The following is a 19134-nucleotide window of genomic DNA, read 5'->3' as shown; positions in this document are numbered from 1 at the left end:
TGTCGTGAAATATCTGATCTTCGTGTCACTCATTCTTCTAAGTTATCTTCAGGAGTTTCACTTGTGAAAGTTCACTGTTCATGTCTCTTCCCAGAGGTCATACTGTTTCCTAGCAAGAAAAACAGCACAGCTAGTTGGCTAGTTCCTCTAAACTAGTAGTCATCTTCTATCTTCTTGTTCCTTTTCTGTAGAAAAAAAGTGGGGCATAGGCTAGGTCTCTCCAGAACAAAACAAATGGTTTTCTGTAAGAAAACGAGAGGGCCTCTGACTTTTGATGACCCAAACTTTAGCCTGAAAGGAGAATTTGCTGCTGTTTTTGTTGTTATTGCTGCAAGTTTTAAAAACTCTCATATAGACAGGTTTGTATGTTTTTTTCCGATGATATTCTCATGTATGACTTCTCTTTGCCTCCAGAGTCTCCCAGATTGACAATCACTGCCCAGATGTGTTGCATCTAACTTTAGCCTTATTTGATAAAACTTTTGTAAAGATTTTCAATTTAGGTAACCCCTCAGCGAGTGGAAGATAGATTTAGGCAATAAATAAGTACTCCTCCACAGACAATTTTTCTTCTGTGTTTCATCTAATGGCAGGCATGCCAAATAATAGGTTTGCATACAAAAATCTTATTGAAACACTGCTTTTTACCTTATAGGTGGCATTGTGATGATGACCATAGTTTTTTCTTAATATGTTAGATTTATTATAGTGTATCATCTTAAAGTTGGAATGTGTATATGATACTGTACAGTGCTTTCTTGTATGGGAAATTTATTTCCTGTGCTATTTACTTTTGTTTGCTTTGACAGTCTCTACAAAAACCCACTTTTCCACACTGATCCTATAGGCAAGGGGGCATTTTCAGACTTCTAGCCTCTGAAGTTCTGTGCTGCTATGAAAGAAGAGCCAATAGGGAAGATGAGTTGAAAGAAAGAAAGTCTTGTGAAGGTGGTGGAAAGGAGTAGAGAAAGATCCTCCACTAAACTAATGGCTTCAAGACCAGCCCCAACCTAAAGCTGCTCACAGATATTGCTTTTTGTGATATTTGTTACATGCTTAATATGTGCCAAGTCTCATGCTAAATGCTGGGGGAGAGACAGTATGAGATAAGGCACTGTCCCCTTCCCATGTGGGAAGCAGCATAGCCTAGTGGATAGAGTACAGACCTGGGAGTTGGAGGCCCTGTCTTCTAATCTCAGCTCTGACACTTGCCTGCTGTGTGACCTGGGGCAAGTCACTTAACTGCTCTGGGCCTCAGTTTCCTCATCCGTCAAATGAGGATTCAACCCTCCTTTTGACTGCGAGCCCCACATGGGACAGGGACTGTGCCTGACTTGATTAACTTATCTCTACCTCGGTGCTTAGAATAGCGCATAGTAAGGTCCCAGATCAGGCAGGGATTAGAACGTTGATCTAAGTCTGTTCAGACCGAGGCCATTTGCCATCTCACTCTTGAGGAGGCTGCTGCCATCATGTTTGTCTGGTGGGTATAGTTCCCGGGAGCTGCTGGGACCTGAAGTTCCCACAGGCCATGAAAACATCCACATATAGGTAGCAGTGTGCCAGGCACCACTCTTCAAGCTCCCCTGCCCTTGTGCCACTGAGTCTGGACTGAAGTTAGCAGGAATTGCCTTGGCCCTACCAGACTTAGCCCTGCGTCTCGATCTGCTTGATCTGTCCGTTACCTCCTCCCAAGAGAGCTTTCCCTGGAGATGGGTATCTAGAAACAGGATGAGCACCTTAGTTAAGTCACCTGAAAGGCCCCAAGGGCTTTCTAGTTTCTCCAGCATGTTTTCCCATTTGAATGGTATTTCACAGGCCTGGAAGATGTCCAATTTCCCCCTTCCCCGCCACCCAACCCTCTGTTCTCCATTTAAATACAGCTTGCCAAAAGTCTTGGGTCTGGGTGTAGGAAAAAGTTTAATTTTAATGCTAGGATGTGGCTGATTCATAACCCTGTGGCTCTGTGGATCTGACATGCAACGTTTCACCTGCCCTACTGAGTTGAGGGAAGAGAGAGAAGTCCGCGTTCAGTGCCAGGGCAGAAGGGCCTTTTGTTTTCTATACAGTTCGTGAATAACATCATGGACAGATGTCCTGCAAAGATAAGCTAGGTTTTGTTTACTCCAGAGTCCCAGCCAGATTCTCATGGTTATTTGGACAGTAAAAGGAGTGGACTAGGCATATCTGTTTCTATTAGCACACCCTTTCCCCCTCCCTACACTCCTGGGTTCTCCTGAGAGAAGGCCGTGGGTTTGCAGAGGCATTCTGAAGTTGTAGGTTTCACGGCCACAGATCTCCATCCAGTCCAGATGAAAGACCCTCTTCGCTAAGAAATTGCAGGTGAAATTTCCGGGGGTTTTAAACAATTTCTTGCACGATTCCAAAGGTGCTTGTATCTGTTGCTTTGGTGATTTTGGTCAGACTGTTGTGTATCTCTTATTTGCTTGTGAGGGCTGGGCCTTGGGTCCTGGAGAGAGTTTGTTGAACATCTCCACATCTTTACTCTGACATATAGTTTATCCAACAGGAAACACCTGTAGTTTTGACTTTTGCAACAGGCTTCCTGACAGATTTCCAGAGCAGGGGAGCTGGGAATCTCATAAGCAAAGAGGATTTTGCATGTATGAAAATGGAAATACCCCTACTTTTATGGCTGGGGTGTCAGCTGGAATGGGAAGGAGAAACTCCAGGAACTCCCACATTCTTCACATCAGATTCCTACCTTACTGGGGGTTAGGGAGGTGATTAGAAACATTTGTCCCTGGTGACTGCTGCCCCTGGAATACTGGAATCGGGGCCTACAAGCTTGTGTGTCTAGTAAGAAGCATTTGAAGTCTGACATTCCCTGGAGTGTAGATTGGCACCAGTAGGAGCTCAGCAGGCCAGAAGCAAGATGGAGCAAAAGCATCTCACTATCGCTCCTCCTGCACCAGGGGCCTGGAGACTGGACTTGGTTCGAGTTCTTGTGTAACTGTGGCTGCACAAATGAGGACTTAGTCAGCACCCCGCCTCTCTCACAGTGAGATTGGGATGGCTTCTTTCTCTGCCTCACCCCTGGTCCCATCCTAATAGCAGCAGCAGCCGCCAATGCCATTGACATAACCTTTTCTGGAGCAATACCTGTCCTGGGATGGAGTAAGAACCACAGGGCTCCTGGAAGGAATCATGGACTACTCTATTTCTCTCTCTGCCTCTCTCCTCCTCCTTCCTTCCTCCGCACCTCACATAATAATAATAATAATAATAATAATAATAACAATGGTATTTAGCGTCGGGGTAGATACAAGCAAATCGGGTTTGACACGGTCCCTGTCCACCTGGGCTCACAGTCTCAATCCCCATTTTACAGATGAGGTAACTGAGCTCCAGAGAAGTGAAGTGACTTGCCCATGGTCACACAGCAGACAAGTGTCAGAACCGGTATTAGAACCCATCACCTTCTGACTCCCAGGCCTGTGCTCTATTATATCATGCTGCTTCTCTCCTCTTGCACCCTTCAACCTCCCAAGGAGGACAAATTTCAATTCTTGGCATGTCTTTAAATAGGCCAGAATAGGTACATTTCAGGCCTCAGAGTCAGTGTATCCCAGAGATCGGAATTGGGAACTGAGTTGGGGTGGCTTCCTTATCTGAGAGATGAAAATAAGATGTGGCTTTGAGCAAGGCCCATAACCACTCTTGGCGCCTTTATTTCTGCATTTTCTCAAGACTCACATTACCCAGTGGGCATCCTGAGGGCTTGTGCAGATACTTGCAGAACCTCATAACCTGACCCTCAGACAGTGTATACGGGTACATTGTTTAGTGGCTTTCTATCCCAACATGGTTTAGTGGAGAGAGCACAGGCCTGTAAATGAGTCAGAGGAATTGGGTTCTAATCCTGGCTCTGATACTTATCTGCCCTGAGACCTTGGGCAAGTCACTTCACTTTTCTGTGCCTCAGTTACCTCATCTGTAAAATGGGATCAAGGCTATGAGTGCCATGTGATTAATTTTTATCTACCCCAGCATTTAGTAGATGAGTATTTAAGTGCTTGTATCGACTCCAACTTTTAGTATGGTGCCTGGCACATAGTAAGTGCGTAACAAATTGCATTAAAGAAAAATCACCTCTCCTCCCCTCCCTACTCCCTGCCTAGGGTTTCAAACTTACAGAGATTTCATAAGAAGTGGGGCACTTAAAGGGGTATTGGAGCTTCCATCAGGAACAAAGGTGGGGAATGAAATGGGGTGTAGAATGGAAGTTGGTGGGCGTCTATCCTCTGGTTCCCCAAAGAGAAAGAGTGATGACTTGGGTCCTTCAATTCACAAATCTCCATCTTCCTAAATTATCCAGCGGTTTTAAAAATAAAACAAACAAAACCTTTGGAGCAATTTCAGGGAAATAAATGAAAAAATCTGGATTATTCCCACACTTTGCTGCTTGGGTCAGTTTGGATCCAGGGTATATTAGAGCGTTAACGCCAGCTCTGATTCTTGTGCTTGCAATTCTAGGGGGTCTCAAAGGCTCACTTTTGGAGCTAAGATATCTATGGGCCCTTTCCCACAGGCTGCAGGATTGTCTTCTGTAAGGGGCTGGAAACCCCAGATCCCCATATAGACCATCTACTACAGCAAAGTAGAAAGCAAAATTAAGAAGGCCAGCATGTCCTTTGGAAGACCGACAGGGTGTGGTGCCAGCGAGACATCGTGGACCAGACCAAGATGAAGATATCCAGGACTGTTAGGGTATGCAGCTCTCTCAGTGCCACAGAAATACAGCCAGCTTCTCAAGCAGCTTCTGTGACCTTTACTCAGCATCAGATGTGGAGACAGGATCACAAACAGCCACGTCCTGTAACGTGATCATTTGAAACAATCATCCTCACAGCACAGCTTCTCTGGGCAGGTTGTTTGCAGAAGGTCGATGGCAACAAATTGCCCAAGAACATTTTAATTAGGGGGGTGGGGGTGTGGATGTGGGGGTACCCAAATCAGGGAGGGTAGAAGAAATGTGCTAAAGATGCCATAGGGATGCACACAATCTTATGATGTGGCAGAGTATTGCACTCTGGGAGCAGGTGGCAATTTATGTAGAGGCTTTGGGCAAATCTGGCTACTGGGGGCAGAACTGACAATAACATCAGGGGCAGAAAATGCAATAGACACAGAAGCCAATCTTTAAGTGTGCAGAGGATGGAAAAGTTTTGGGTTTTATTTTTATTTTTTTATGGTACTTGTTAAGACTCCTCTTAGTGTTGCACCTGGAGGGTTTTCAGTACTCTACCAGTCTCGACTGTGGGAAAGTACCAAATTCCATTCCATTCCTATCTTGGGCACTGGCTAGTGAGTGTAAGGCAATCTGCTAGAAGTCAAATGTCACCTGTGCTGGGCAGCAGCGGCTTGGGAGAGAGTGGAGGGCGGAGACTGAAGTTTACTGTGCGGAAGGAGGCAATGGTAATCCACTTCCCTATTTTTACCAAGAACACTCTCTGGATACACTACCAGAACAATTGCAGATGGAGGTGGGGCGTTGTGGGCGAGATGTGTCTGTGGCGTCGCTATGGGTTGGAGACTACTCGACAGCATAAGACAAGACTTTATTATGCGGCAGGCACTGTTCTAAAGTGCTGGGGTAGATTCAAAATGATCAGGTAGGACACAGTCCCTGTCCCATATGGGGTTCACAGTCTAAGCGGGAGGGAGAAGTTTTGAATCCCCATTTTACAGATGAGGCAACTGAGGCATAGAGAAGTTAGGGATTTGCCCAAAATCACACAGCAGACAAGTAGCAGAGCTGGGATTAGCCAGTCAGTCAATTATATTGAGTGCTTACTGTGTGCCAAGCACTGTTCTAAGTGCTTGGGAGAGTACAACGGAGTTGGTAGACACATTCCCTGCCCACAGTGAGTTTACAGTCTAGATGGGGAGACAGACATTATTATAAATCAATAAATTACAACCTAGCTTCTGACTCCCAGGCCTGGTCTCTTTCCACTAGACCATACTACTTCTCATCAGTTTGTTCAGCCACTTTGTCACATTGGTTTGTTAATTTTTTCAGCCACTTTGTCACATTTGTTTGTTCAGACACTGAGAAACCTGAGTAAAAGTCATTATTAATGGATCCTCCTTGAACCTAAAAGTGAGCCATTTGTCTCATTGTCTCCCTCTGCATTATTACAAACCTCTAGTTTCTAAGGTGATGCTACTAATGAAGAAATTCTTACTGGTGCATATGAGTGGCTCTTTGGTCCAAATATATTGGACTTTTCATTCCATATTATCAATCAATCAATGGTATTTATTAAGAACTTACTATGTGCATAACACTATATTAAGTGCTTGGGAGAGTGCAGGACAAGAGAATTAATATCCACATTCCCTGCCCTCAGTGAACTTGCAGTCTAGAGGACACATTATATGTGCATAATAATTGTGGTCTTTATTAAGTGCTGGGGTGGCTAGAAGATAATCAGGTCAGACACAGTCCCTATACCACATAAAACTCGTAGTCTAAAAACTGTCTCTTTTAACCTTGCTTTTATAGTCCAGTACTCAGCGCACAGACATTCAATATTGATTTGTTTAATAATATTTAATTTAAAGATATGTACATAAATGCTAGGGGTTGAATCCCAGCACTGCCACTTGTCAGCTATGTGACTGTGGGCAAGTCACTTAACTTCTCTGTGCCTCAGTTACCTCATCTGTAAAATGGGGATTCAGACTGTGAGCCTCATGTGGGACAACCTGATGACCCTGTATCTGCCCCACTGCTTAGAACAGTACTCTGCACATAGTAAGTGCTTAACAAATACCAACATTATTATTATTATTGAAGGTGGAGTGGATATCAAATATCCAAGTGCATAGATGACACAGAAGGAGAGAGGGATCTGGAGGAAAGAAGGCTTAATCAGGGAAGGCCTCTTGGAGGAGATGTGTCCTTAATGATGCTCTGAAGGTGGGGAGAATGGGTGGTTTGGTGTTTAGGGAAGGGGAGGGAGTTCCAGGCTAGAAGGAGAACACAGGAAAGGGGTTGACGGCAAGATAGATGAGATCAGAGCTCAGTGCATAAGTTGGTACTAGAGGAGTGAAGCTTGCGGACTGGGCTGTAGTAGGAGATCAGTGGGGTGAGGTAAGATGGGGTGAGCTGATTTAGTGCTCTATAGTCAATGGCAGGGAGTTTCTGTTTCATGTGGTGGTGGATGGGCAGCTCCTGGAGGTTCTTGAGGAGTGGGAAGATGACTGAAGGTTTTTTGGGTTTTTTTTAGTAAAATGATCTGTGCAGCAGAGTAAATGGAATCTCCCGATTCCATTTTGACATTGGTACAGTAGGGCACATTGATGGCATTAGCGGGGCTGCTTTAAAAGTGAGATGTGGAAGGTCCAGGTACCACAGCTATGGATGTGGAGTGGATGAGATTAGTCAATTTAATTAGAAATTAGTCAATTTTATCTATTGAGCGCTTTCTGTGTTCAGAGCACTGTCATAAGTTCTTGGGAGAGTACAATATAAACAACATAACAGATGTGTTCCCTGCCCACATTGAACTTACAATCTAGAGGAAGACAGAGACATGCCTGTAAATAAATACATTACATATAGGTACATAAGTGCTATGGGGCTGAGAGGGGGAATGAATAAAGAGAGCAAGTCAGGGCCATGCAGAAGGGAGTGGGAGAAAAGGAAAAGAGGGCTTAGTCAGGGTAGGCTTCTTGGAGGAGGTGTGCTTTCAATAAGGCTTTGAAGATGGAGGGAATAATTGTCCGTCGGATATGAAGATGGAAGGCATTCTAGACAGAGGCAGGATGTGGGTAAGAGTTTGGTGGTAAGATAGACGAGGTTGAGGTTCAGTGAGTAGGTTGGCATTGGAGGAGCGAAGTGTGCAGGCTGGATTGTAATAGAGTAGTGAGGTGAGGGAGAAGGGGGCAAGATGATTGCTTTAAAGTGGATGGTAAGGAGTGTTTGCTTCATGTGGAAGAGAATCAATGAAGGACCATCCTAGTAATTAATAACAATGATAGTAACTGTGGTATTAAAGTGCTTACTAGGTGCCAAGCACTATACGAAATGCTGGGAGAGATAAAGATAATTAGGCCCCACATGGGGCTCACAGTCTAAGTAGGAGTGAGAATTCCCCTTTCACAGATGAGGAAACTGAAGTGCAGAGAAATTAAATGACTCACCCAGGGTCACAGAGCATGAATGTGGCAGAGCTGGAATTGGAACCCAGATCCTCTGATTCCCAGACCCATGCTCTTTCCGCTAGGCCACGATGCTTTTGGAAGCAGAATGCCTGAAAAATGAGGCTTGCAGAAACCAGTTCCTTTTTTTTTTTCCCCAATCCTGCCAGTGGTTTGGGGTTTTGGGAGTGAGGGAAGTAGATGGATATTTTCATCCACAATTTTATGGGCCTCAAAGAGTAGGAACAGTGTGGTTTAAAAGTTAGACCCTTTTATGATTTAATTTTATTTTTTATTGTAGGTGGGAAATGACTCCTGCTGGAGTGACTCATGAGAACTGTGGAATGAGGACAAGCAAAATGATCATTTGAGGGCTTTGGGAATAGGAAAGCAAGTGTATCTTAGTGAAAGGGTTAGAATCAGGTCTGCAGTTTATCCAGACGTTGTGGAGAGTTTGACATGAAAAACAGGAGTACTGGGAGGCTAGGAATTCTCTATTTCAACACCCATTCCCCTCTCCTGTTAAAAATGTTTTTGTCTTGCTTTATTCTAAGAACAGAAGGAAAAAGAACACATTTGGCTTTATAAAGCTCATTGCTTGAAGTGGCAGGAAAAATCTGGATGAGGTTTAGATTCGCCATTAGCTTTATTTCAAAATATCCTCTGTTGTAGTCCTGAGGCACGCAGCCTAGAGGGAAGACCTTGGATCTGGAAGTCAGGAGACCTGGGTTCAGTTCCTAGTTAATAATAATAATAATGTTGGTATTTGTTAAGCACTTATTATGTGCAGAGTACTGTTCTAAGCAGTGGGGCAGATACAGGGTCATCAGGTTGTCCCACATGAGGCTCACAGTCTGAATCCCCATTTTACAGATGAGGTAACTGAGGCACAGAGAAGTTAAGTGACTTGCCCACAGTCACACAGCTGACAAGTGGCGGAGCTGGGATTCGAAGTCTAGTTATGCCAGTACCTTCTACATGATCACATGCAAATCATTTAAGTTCCCTGTGCCTCAGTCTTGTCATCTGCAAAATCAGTATCATTCACTCAAAGCATTTTATTGAGCACCTGTGGGCAGAGCACTGTACAAACCTGCCCACAAGGAGCTTGTAGTACAATGGAGGGGAGACATACACCTAAATAATTTATAGATATTTACACATAATTGGTACTCTCCTTACTTCACAGGATCAAATGAGTTCAGTAATGTAAAAGCATTTTGGAGGAATTTCAAAAAAATGAGCACTCTTTAAATTCAGGGTATTGTCCTATTGGATTTTCTGCATTCTTCATCTTAGCAGCAGCAGTATTAGTAGTAATAAATCAATAAGAGACATTTATTGAGAACTTACTCTGTGCAGAGCACTAGGCTAAGCATTTGGGAGGGTGCAATTCAAGAAAGTGAGTAGCATAGTCATAGCAGCAGCAGCAGCATGGCTTAGTGAAAAGAGTATGGGCCTAGGAGTCAGAATACCTGAGTTCTATTCCCGACTCTGCCAATTGCCTGCTCTGTGATCTTGGGCAAGTTGCTTAACTCCTCTGGTTTGTTTCCTCATCTGCAAAATCATCGTCAGTGGTATTTATTGAGCACTCACTGTGTGCAGAGCATTGTACTAAGTGCTTGGAAGAGTACAATAAGTGGGGATTCAATACCCCTTCCCTCTCCTACTTAGACTGTGAGTCCCATGTGGTGGGTCAGGGATTGTGTCCAACCTGATTAACTTGTATCTACCTCAGTGCTTAGAGCAATGTGCTCTACATTAGATACATAGTGCTTACCATATACTATAATTATTATTATGGTATTTAGTAGTGGTGATAGCACTATTGAGAGTCTCCTGGGTTCTGTGCCCTGTTCTAATCACTTGGAAAGTGAGGAAATACTACCATTCTCTGCCCTTTCCTTAACATGTTCTCTCAGCAGGCCTCAGTTTAGCTCACCCACGGAGGAGCCTCTGGCTGAATGGCTAGTATCCCCTTTTTTGATGCCTGCATATTCTCCCGAGGCTCTCTCTCCTCCTTTCCCTCCCAACCTCACCTGGCTTAGCCCTGGCCGCTTTGCTGTGCTGATGGGATTCCATCCCAAACTGCTGTGTCTGAAACCCACTCTAATAAGCGACATCAGCATCGGCCCAGTGAGTCTCCGTAGGCAGCACCGAGCCCAGATCGGTTATGGACATGTTAAATAAAGCAAGGTAGTGGTGCTCGAAAGAGTGGTGGGAATAGGAGAGTCCTATTGAGGGAAAGTTAGGGATTTGTATTATGTCTTTCGTGAATTGCCCTGGATTTGTTCTGTAGCGTTTCATGGGTTTTTTTCCCCCACCACTGGCATCTGGATGCAAGGTGGCACATAAATATAAGATGCTATTTACAGTCATGAGGTGGGATGGGAAATGACACAGTAAATCATTCGCTCTTGAAGCCAAACCAATTACATAAAGTTCCATAGCTGGTAGTAAAGATTTCCTGACAAGAGGGTGAGGCTGCTGAGGCCAAGGATGTCTCCAGCTTTTTTTATTTCTTTCCTTCTTTCTTTCTTTCCTTTTTTTCCTTCTGTCTTTCCTTCTCTCTCTCACCCTCTCTCCCTCTCTCTCTTTTTTTTTTTAGTTGCATGATATGTGGGCTCAGTCCTTCAGGCTAGGGGCCCTCCTTTTCCCATTTCAACCCCCCATAGACCCAGGCATTGCCCAGTTATCTTAACATGTAGCTGGGGTGAAACCGGAGTCTCTGTGACAACCTGAACAGAGCTATGCTCTGTTGGCTGCTGCTGAGCCTGTTTATTCATTTATTGATTTATTATGGTGTATATTAAGCTTTTACTAAGGGTTAAGTGCTGGGGTTGATAGCTAATAATCAGATCAGACGCAGTTCCTGTCCCACTTGGGAGGCACAGTCAAAGAGGTAGGGAGAGTGGGTATTTCCCCCCTTTTTGCAGGTAAGGAAATTGAGGCACAGAGAGTCTGAGTTGTCCAGTCTGTCAGCCTAGTGACAGAGCTTGAACTAGAACCCAGCTCTCCTGACTCCCAGTCCCTGGCTCTTTTCACCAGACCAGGCTGCCTATTTAGTGAGAGGGGATGTTTTAGCTACAAGCAAAAGGGCAACCCCTCCCCACCACGCCTCATGAAGGGTGCCTCGTTTCCCATTCACTTTGATGTTTGCACAGAACAGATGGCGATCCTGACCAAAAATGCACACATAGTAAGCTGCATGGAACTCTCCTTTCCCTCCCCTCCTCCCCCCCCCCCCCCCCACTCCCCTCCTCAATCTTGAAAAGCAAAGGGATGAATTGCCTTTGCTGCTGGGATTTGAACTGGGTGTTTGGCTTTATGTGTGTTTCCCATTGAGATGCTTGAAAGCCTTCTTCTCTTTTAGGCAGTAGATAGAATTCTGTTCTGCTGAATTAAGTACTTGATGAATTTAGTGCTTTATTTTTACCCTGCTAGGAAAAAAAAATGGAGTAAAAGGCCAGCAGCAGCTTGAGCTTCTGGAATGAGAAACACATAGAGACCATCAGGCTCCAGTTTCACAATTGGGGAGTTCCTGAAATTGGAGTGCCTGAGAGTAAATCTTCTAATGCATTTGGGACTCAAGTGTTTGCCCTGTAGTACTAATTTTGATTCAGTGTTTAAGAGCTTAGGTATAGGAAGTTTGAGGGAGTTTTTTTTCTTAAGTGGCTGGTTCCATCAGAGCTACATTGTTCTGTCTCCTTAATTGTTAGATTTCTTGGTTTGATGTTTCAGATGACCCATCTCTGAAGATCGTGTTAACACGCTCCTTTAAATATGCTGAATGTGTCCTTAGGGAATCAATATGTGTCTGGGGTTTCATTTGTTTTTTCTTCACTGTATTTTATTTTTGAAGCTAGTTGACTCTGGAGTATCTATGTCTTTTAATGCTGTTGAAGAAGCTTCCTGCTGTGTAATGAACCTCACACTTGATTAGGGCGATTGCTTTGAACAGGAGCCTAGGTTTTGTGAACTTCCATGATCTGTTCTCTGATCTGCAAGTATAATATCAACTTCTGACCTTTCCTAACAGGGGACTAACTAAACAAAGGGAAGTGGTGGGGAAAAAGGGTCTCTAAAGAATGCCTGTTCTAAGGTGGAAGGATAAGCTTTCTCCTCTTTGCCTTACTATTTATTCTCCTCTTGGAAGAGTTCTTGAATGGATCTAGACAAAAACGTTTGCCTGCTGGTAGCCCTTATAATTCCTTCTCTTCTTTCGCTGTAGGTAAAATCACCTGGAGCTCCAGCAACGCCATGGAAAGTCAGTCAGTCACTGAGAGTCCTGCTGAAGTCAGAAGGGTGAAAGGAAAGGATGGACACTGTCATCCTTGCACCATTGAAATCCAAACATGGATTCCCTCCTCCGTGGTCTTATTTCTAAATTGTTTGGCAGCAGACATGCCTGTGCTGATTGAACTCCTGCACACATTGTCACCGTTAAGGCCCTCATTTTCAAACAGCCACACTAGAGCACCCTTTGTCATTCTCTTGAGTGTCTGTCTGTCCTTCAAAAGCCATCCTCACCCCTCTACTTTGAAGAGGCTCACGGGAGGGGCGGAGGGTGGAAATTCTCACTTTCCTCCTTTAAAGCAAGTTTCTGCAAAAGGAAAAAACAAACACCCGCAAAAATTGCGGACACAAGCAGGGTATTCTACTGTAAATTTACTGTTGGAGGGTTGGCTTCTCTGGATTGCGACTCTCTGGGTTGGAAGGTGTATTAATCTGAAGTCAAGCTGCAATTCCATGGCCATATTCTCCGACTGGTGTATATGATGGAAATACAGGGTGAATAGGGGAGAGCTGGAGAAGCCCTGATACCAGCTTTTTCAGATTAGTGTGTAGGTGGGGGAGACCTGGGCATAGAAAATTATGATTACTTGCTACTGACTTCAATAATTGCACTATAACCTCCTAAAAGCATCCTATTTCTCCTGCTACAATGGAGCTGATCTGGACCTGAAATGAAGTAGTTCTTGTCAGACTTATTTTTAATGCTGGTGTGAGATTGGCAGAATTAGGCAAGGTTGGTTCAAAGTCAATTTTGAATTTCAAGAAAAACACAACTTCTTTTATAATTTCTCCCTGTAGAGGGGAAATAAAGAGTATAAGTAGTTTTCGGTTAATACTATGGTGAGTGCCATCTGACGTCTCCTCCTCTCACCACAGCTTTATTTTATCTTTCTATATATTTGACATGTGATCTTTGGTTTGTTTAATCTTGAAAAGGAGATATTTGGACAGCAGGACAAAAAGGAATATGGATAGAAATTACTTTTGAAATATACTTGGCTGGATAGAGGAGAGAGTATTTCTCTGAATCAAACTGGAAGCATTCCCAACTCTTGGTGGATAAATCTCATTTTATGAAAGTATTCATAAATAGATATATGTTTATCTATCTCTCTATATAATGTTTTTCTCTTTCTCACAATCTGGGGTGATTTGTGTGAAAGTGTGCTTTGAAAATTAGGTGATCATAATCACCACAGACTGATGATCTCAGCACCCATGAAATTTATATAGGGCTTTTTTGTGCTAAATTCCCATGCTTCCTTCAGAGCTGCTAGCTGAGCCACTCTGTGTCAGAGCCATTCTGTTACTGGGTGGAGAGTTTCCTAATTACAAGGCCCCTCATTTGACCTGACATTATTTTTCTTGGGTGTCATCCCAAAGTCTGTTAGCACCAGCTTTTTTTCTTTTTCTTTTTTTTAATTTTTTTTTTTAAAGCACCTGGGGATTTTAGTCTTGTCAGAGAGGCTCATTTTGATTGGCCCAGTCACTCCAAGGTTTGTAAACATCTCTTTTCACTTTTGCGATTGTTTGCTGGTGGGAAGAGAGTGAGAGAACCACTATTCTTGGAGATGTTTGACATCCTGGGGGCTGTGCTGCTAACGTGTTCCCCTATGGCACCCTCTCTGAGCTGCCTAAGCATCTCTGGAGTGGGCCTTGGGATTCTCGCCCTTGCCCTTGGGTCTGTTCATTGAGGCAAGCCGCCGTCTGTGGAGTGGGCTGGTGGATTAGAATCTAGATTAGAGAAAGGTCCCTGTGAGGGTTTCTCTGAACATAATGACACTTAGCAAGTATTTAGGTGAGACTTCGTAAGTATTGAAGTGGATTTGCAGTAAGGGGACTTGCAGTTCACTTTTCCCCAGAACCAGCATACCCCTTCTGTTGACTTTGTTTGCCAACTCTTTTTTGGCCATCTACCAGAGGGTGGGGTTAGAAACGGAGAGGGCTAGGAATGCCGTAATTCTCTTCAGAAGTTATCAGGCAGGGTGGGGCCTGAACAAATGGCACCTTCCTACCTGGCACCTGCTCCCTCTTTACCTTTGATCTAGGGTTGCTGGCGCATTCTGTCATTTTTGAATGTCCCCTCCCTTCCCCACCTCCACATCCCTCCTCGACCACCCAAATCAAATAGAAGTACTAAAAAAGGTTCTAAACTGGATTTGACTCTCTTTCTGGGGTCTGGGATCTAAACAGTGCCCTCTCTGTTGCTTGTGATATCAGGATCTTCAAACCCCATGGGGAACGTAGGGAGGCAGGCAAATAAATCCCACTGGGATGGAACCTTTCCAGAGAGGCAAGCCAAACAGTCAAGGGAATGCCTCTGCCATCAGGAAAGGTACTGACCATCCACAATTTAACACTGAGTGGGGAAAGTGACCTTGCAAAGTACCCCTGCGACTCAAGAATGCTCAGGAGAATGTTTGAGAACTAGACTGACAGTGGGTTCAAGGGAACACCTTGGCCATTACAACAGAAACTGTGGAATCATGCCATGGTGAACCCATTCTCTCAGTGGAAAACTTCTAAAGAGGAATTTTTGCTTTCCTGAAAAGAATGCACTCTTTGCTAATTATGGTTGGGTGGCTTGCCTTTATCATGGCCTGAGTTAAGCTCCCTCTGAGGTATTGCTGGAGGGATATTTCCTAGGTGTGTATGGAACAAGAAAGGTCATGAAGGCCAAGAGTTGGTGAGCTTAAGAGATGGTGAGACTTGGACTGATTGAGTGGGATTTATCTCTCTGCAGAAGGTTTGGGAAACCCATCTTGGGAGATCCATGGGGGCTTCCTAAGCTCCTGATGCTCCCTGGGAATTCTTGAAGGAACCCCTACCTTCAATCATGGTTGAGATGGGAAGCCAGTTTGCGATGTCTAATTCCTCCTTTTCACAGGAGAGGAAGAAGACAAGATGTACAGACCCCTCATGAGAGGTGGGGCCATACCCTCATGAGAGGATGGTGTTCCCCTTTGCTGAGGTGCCTGGAACCCAAGCCGACATCCTGGCTTTGTCATGGTGTCATTTAAACATTCGCTCACTGGAGCCCACGGTGTTTCCCACCCCGACAGTTTACCTTGTTCAGACTTGATTATGCAGTCATAGAACTCTTTGGGGGAAGGAAGAGGTTGGTTTCCTCCTCATCACCCTGGGCTTAGTCTAGAAAGGCTATTCGTGAATATCCCTGCCAGTATTCCTTCTGGATCTGTGCAGTGGAAAAAAAGCAGTGATCTTGTGGACCTCTCACCCTGAGAGCACCGGAGATTAGAGTTTATTCATCTGTTTTCTCATCTGGCAGGATGGCCAAAAGGGAACCACTACTGGAAAAATAATGTCCAAGAACATAATGGCACCCAAAAATGTAGCTCACAAATAAAAGGTGATCTTGTTTTTGCCTCTTATTCCTCTTCCTGTGGGAGGAAAATAACCTGTAGTGTCATGAGAATGTCTCAAAGTGGCATTAGAATATAATATACAACCCCCCAAAAGATTTGGAGGTTCCTCTAGTAACTTTTCCATCTGACACCCACCTTCTAAACACTGCTATTTCGAAGAAGAAGAGGCACCAGAAGGAAAGGAGAAGGCGACTCATGGGAGCATTAATCCTGTGGCAAATGTGATTCTATTCAGCATTCATGGAGCAGCGATTGCTTCAGAGTTGCCCATTACTTTGGCTCTTTGGTTTTTTGAGGAATCAACAAAGCAGATTTTGGCTGAAAACAGGAGGTGGCACCTTCAAAGCAAACTCATAGAGCCTAAAAGTCCTTTGCAGAGCATAAAAGTAATCATAGGGGTTCTTTACAATGCCAACCTCTAAAGCATTATTGGAGCTCCCAGGGCAAACTTTTCCTGGAGCTGAGAAAGTCAGAGTTCACATGTTGGGTGGCCAGAGAAAGGGGTTGGCGTTACCTAGCCCTAGCCATTACCTGTTGAAGGAGCTCACCTCTAGCAAGTATTGATCTTGCTGATCCTGGCCCCTTGTTTACCGCATAAAACAAGCAGTGCTATTTGTTTCCAGTTAAAGAGAGTTTCTATCACCTTGATTTAAAAAATGCTTATGGTTTTTATTTAGCCAAGAGGGTAAGACTCCTTGACGTGAATCCTCTGATTGGACATATGGTATGTGAGACTTACAAAAACAAACAAAAAAATTGGAAATTGTTGCATTTTAGTTGGAAGAGATTGTCGGTGCCTTTGGACAACTGGTCATTAACCACTCCAGCGATGGTTAAAAAAAAAAAATGTTGCTGGCTCCTGTTGCTGCTCTTTTGTGTTGTGTTGTCCTGAGCTAGCTTTGTCATTCTTGTTTTTTTAATAATTTGAAAATGAGTGGTGCAGAGTAGAGGAGGTACATTAATTCCTTGTGAACTGTGTCGTGAATGTGTGAACCGGCCTAGGATATTTTCATTTCCCTTTGAAAAATGATAGATTAAATAAAATGGAGAGAAAATAGCTCGTTGCCCTCCGGGCTAAAGTGCCTCAGGTCAAGACCACCCATCCTCCTTTCTCCTGCTGGGGGAATCTGCTTTTAAATAAGTTAGGAAAACTGAAGGACCTGCCCTTGAAATACCCTTAACAGATAATGGTTGGTCAGAGGTCATTTTTCCTCCTTTGGAACTGCATCACCTTTGCCCTCAGAATGACCTAAGGCTCCACAGCGGGTCCAGCACAGCCCCTCTTCTGAGGATCCCCTAGTCTGTACACCTCCTGAGGCAGGATTGGGTGCTGCCTTAGCCTGAATTCAGCAGAATTGTCAGAATTTATTGTAAACTGGACTTTGTTGCATTTTTCTATAACATAAAGATCTCTGGTAAATGGCTAAACAGAATCCTGGGGCAAAGATAAAGCTTTATGTGCTGTATTGTAAATTACTTCTGTAGGGGGGAAAAAAGCCAACTCTTGGTTTCCTCCCCTTCCAGCTCCTTCCCAAACCTACATGTTTCCTGGCATCATCAACATCATCACCTGCTGCCATTTCTCTCAAACGAGAAGGGGAGCTTACAGATTACACTTTCATCATGACATTTGGTCTTGGCTGAGAGCCATTTGTTTGAGCCTTGTAGATTTTTGACTATGAATGAACATGTGGAGGCATCATTCCTGCCTGATTGGTTGACTCAGCTCAACAGACAGCTGCCCCTGCCACTGCCAGCTCATCTGGACTCTGGAGGGGCCAGGACATAGGGCATGAAGGGCCCCAGGCAGATGTGTGGATGTAAAGAGGAGCCAGGCTTTGAAAATTGGACTATTGGCATTTGTGGCACTAAAAACATTTCCCTCCACTAGGTTCTGGCTTCACCAATGTCGTCTTGTCACAGAGGGTAAGATTTGAGTAATGAGAGAGGAATTTCCCATGGCAAAAATAATTAGGAGAAACATTTCTTGCCCCAAGCTAAACCATCCTTTGTGACTATGAATTCCTCAAGAATTGGGATTCATTGGTCACTTCAGTTTCCTTTATAGATGTTGAAATTCGTTTGGCTATTTCCTTTGCTTCAAATCTAGCAATGTTTATTTTGGGTAAATGATCCTGTTTTGTATACATAAGAGATGTTGAGAATATTGTTAATAAAATCTGTTTTGACAGAAGCCTCAGATTGTGTTGGTGTTTTCTTTTAAAGACCTGATGAACCCAGTGTATTTCTCTCTGCACTTGAAAGAGCCATTAACCTGGAAACTGGATTGCTGGATATTTTCATTTGAGGAAGAAGAATGAGAGCAAATAGGCATATAAAATAATTAATGGAATGGAATAATAAGTCTTTCTTCAAGATCTGCTCTTATTGGCACCCCTCACTGCTCTGGGTTCCTTATCACATGGTAAATAGTTGTGTTAGGGCCTCTATACTTAACAGAAAGGTAAACATGATCCTTCCCTGTAGCATAAAAAGCCAACATACCAAAAACAGTCATTAAAGATGGGTGGCATCAGGTTTCATTGCCTCTGCTTAACCACAGTCATGCATTATTATTACTGTATTAAGGACTTACTGTGTGTCAAGTCCTGGACTAGATACAAGGGAATCTGGTTAGACAAAGTCCCTGTCCCCCATGAGGCTCACAGTCGGAAGAGGGAGGGAGTAGGAGGGAGAACAGGCAGGTGTGGCTAAACTGCAAATGCCCTGGTTCAGCCGGGATTGTGCTGCCCTATAATCTTCGGGGTACAACAAGAATATAGAAGCTTACTTGCACTGCCTAGTCCTGGGTTTGAAGTAGGGAGGAGGGGGGAATGTAAGTTTCTCATGAAATCTGCTGAAATTAAGGCTAGCATCAGTCCAAAGGTGCTATCTCAATCTACCAATCATATTTATATACGGAGCACTGTACTAAGCGCTTGGGAGAGTACAGTACAACAAAATCTGCAGACATGTTCCCTGCCCATACTAAGCTAAGTCAATGGCATTTAATGAGTGCTTACTGTGTGCAGAGCATTGCACTAAGCACTTGGGAGGCAACAATACAGTAGAAGCACTGTGGCCTAGTCAGAAGCAGTGTAACTTAGTAGAAAGAGCAGGGCCTGGAAGTCAGGTGAACTGGGTTCTAATTCCACATCTGCCACTTGACTGCTGTGTGACCTTGGGCTGGACATTTACTTCTCTGTGCCTCAATTACCTAACTATAAAATGGGATTTTTTTCAATGGCATTTAAGTGCTTACTATGTGCCAGGCACTGTA

The 19134-nt window shown here is 44.0% G+C and overlaps 1 protein-coding gene across 1 annotated transcript in view; it reads left to right on the top strand.

Moving 5' to 3' along the window:
* The window catches only part of FAM174B (family with sequence similarity 174 member B), a 43722-nt gene extending 25674 nt beyond the window's left edge, over positions 1-18048 (top strand). The window contains exon 3 of the mRNA XM_029065094.2: positions 12404-18048. Within this exon, the coding sequence (XP_028920927.1) occupies positions 12404-12407 (4 nt within the window). The 3' untranslated portion in view covers positions 12408-18048. The remainder of the gene's footprint in view (positions 1-12403) is intronic.
* Positions 18049-19134: the final 1086 nt, after the last annotated feature.

Source organism: Ornithorhynchus anatinus, chromosome 5, assembly GCF_004115215.2.
Source record: "Ornithorhynchus anatinus isolate Pmale09 chromosome 5, mOrnAna1.pri.v4, whole genome shotgun sequence".
Lineage (NCBI taxonomy): Eukaryota > Metazoa > Chordata > Mammalia > Monotremata > Ornithorhynchidae > Ornithorhynchus > Ornithorhynchus anatinus.
Note: the sequence above shows the minus strand (reverse complement) of the source record. Positions and strands in the feature narration are given on the sequence as shown.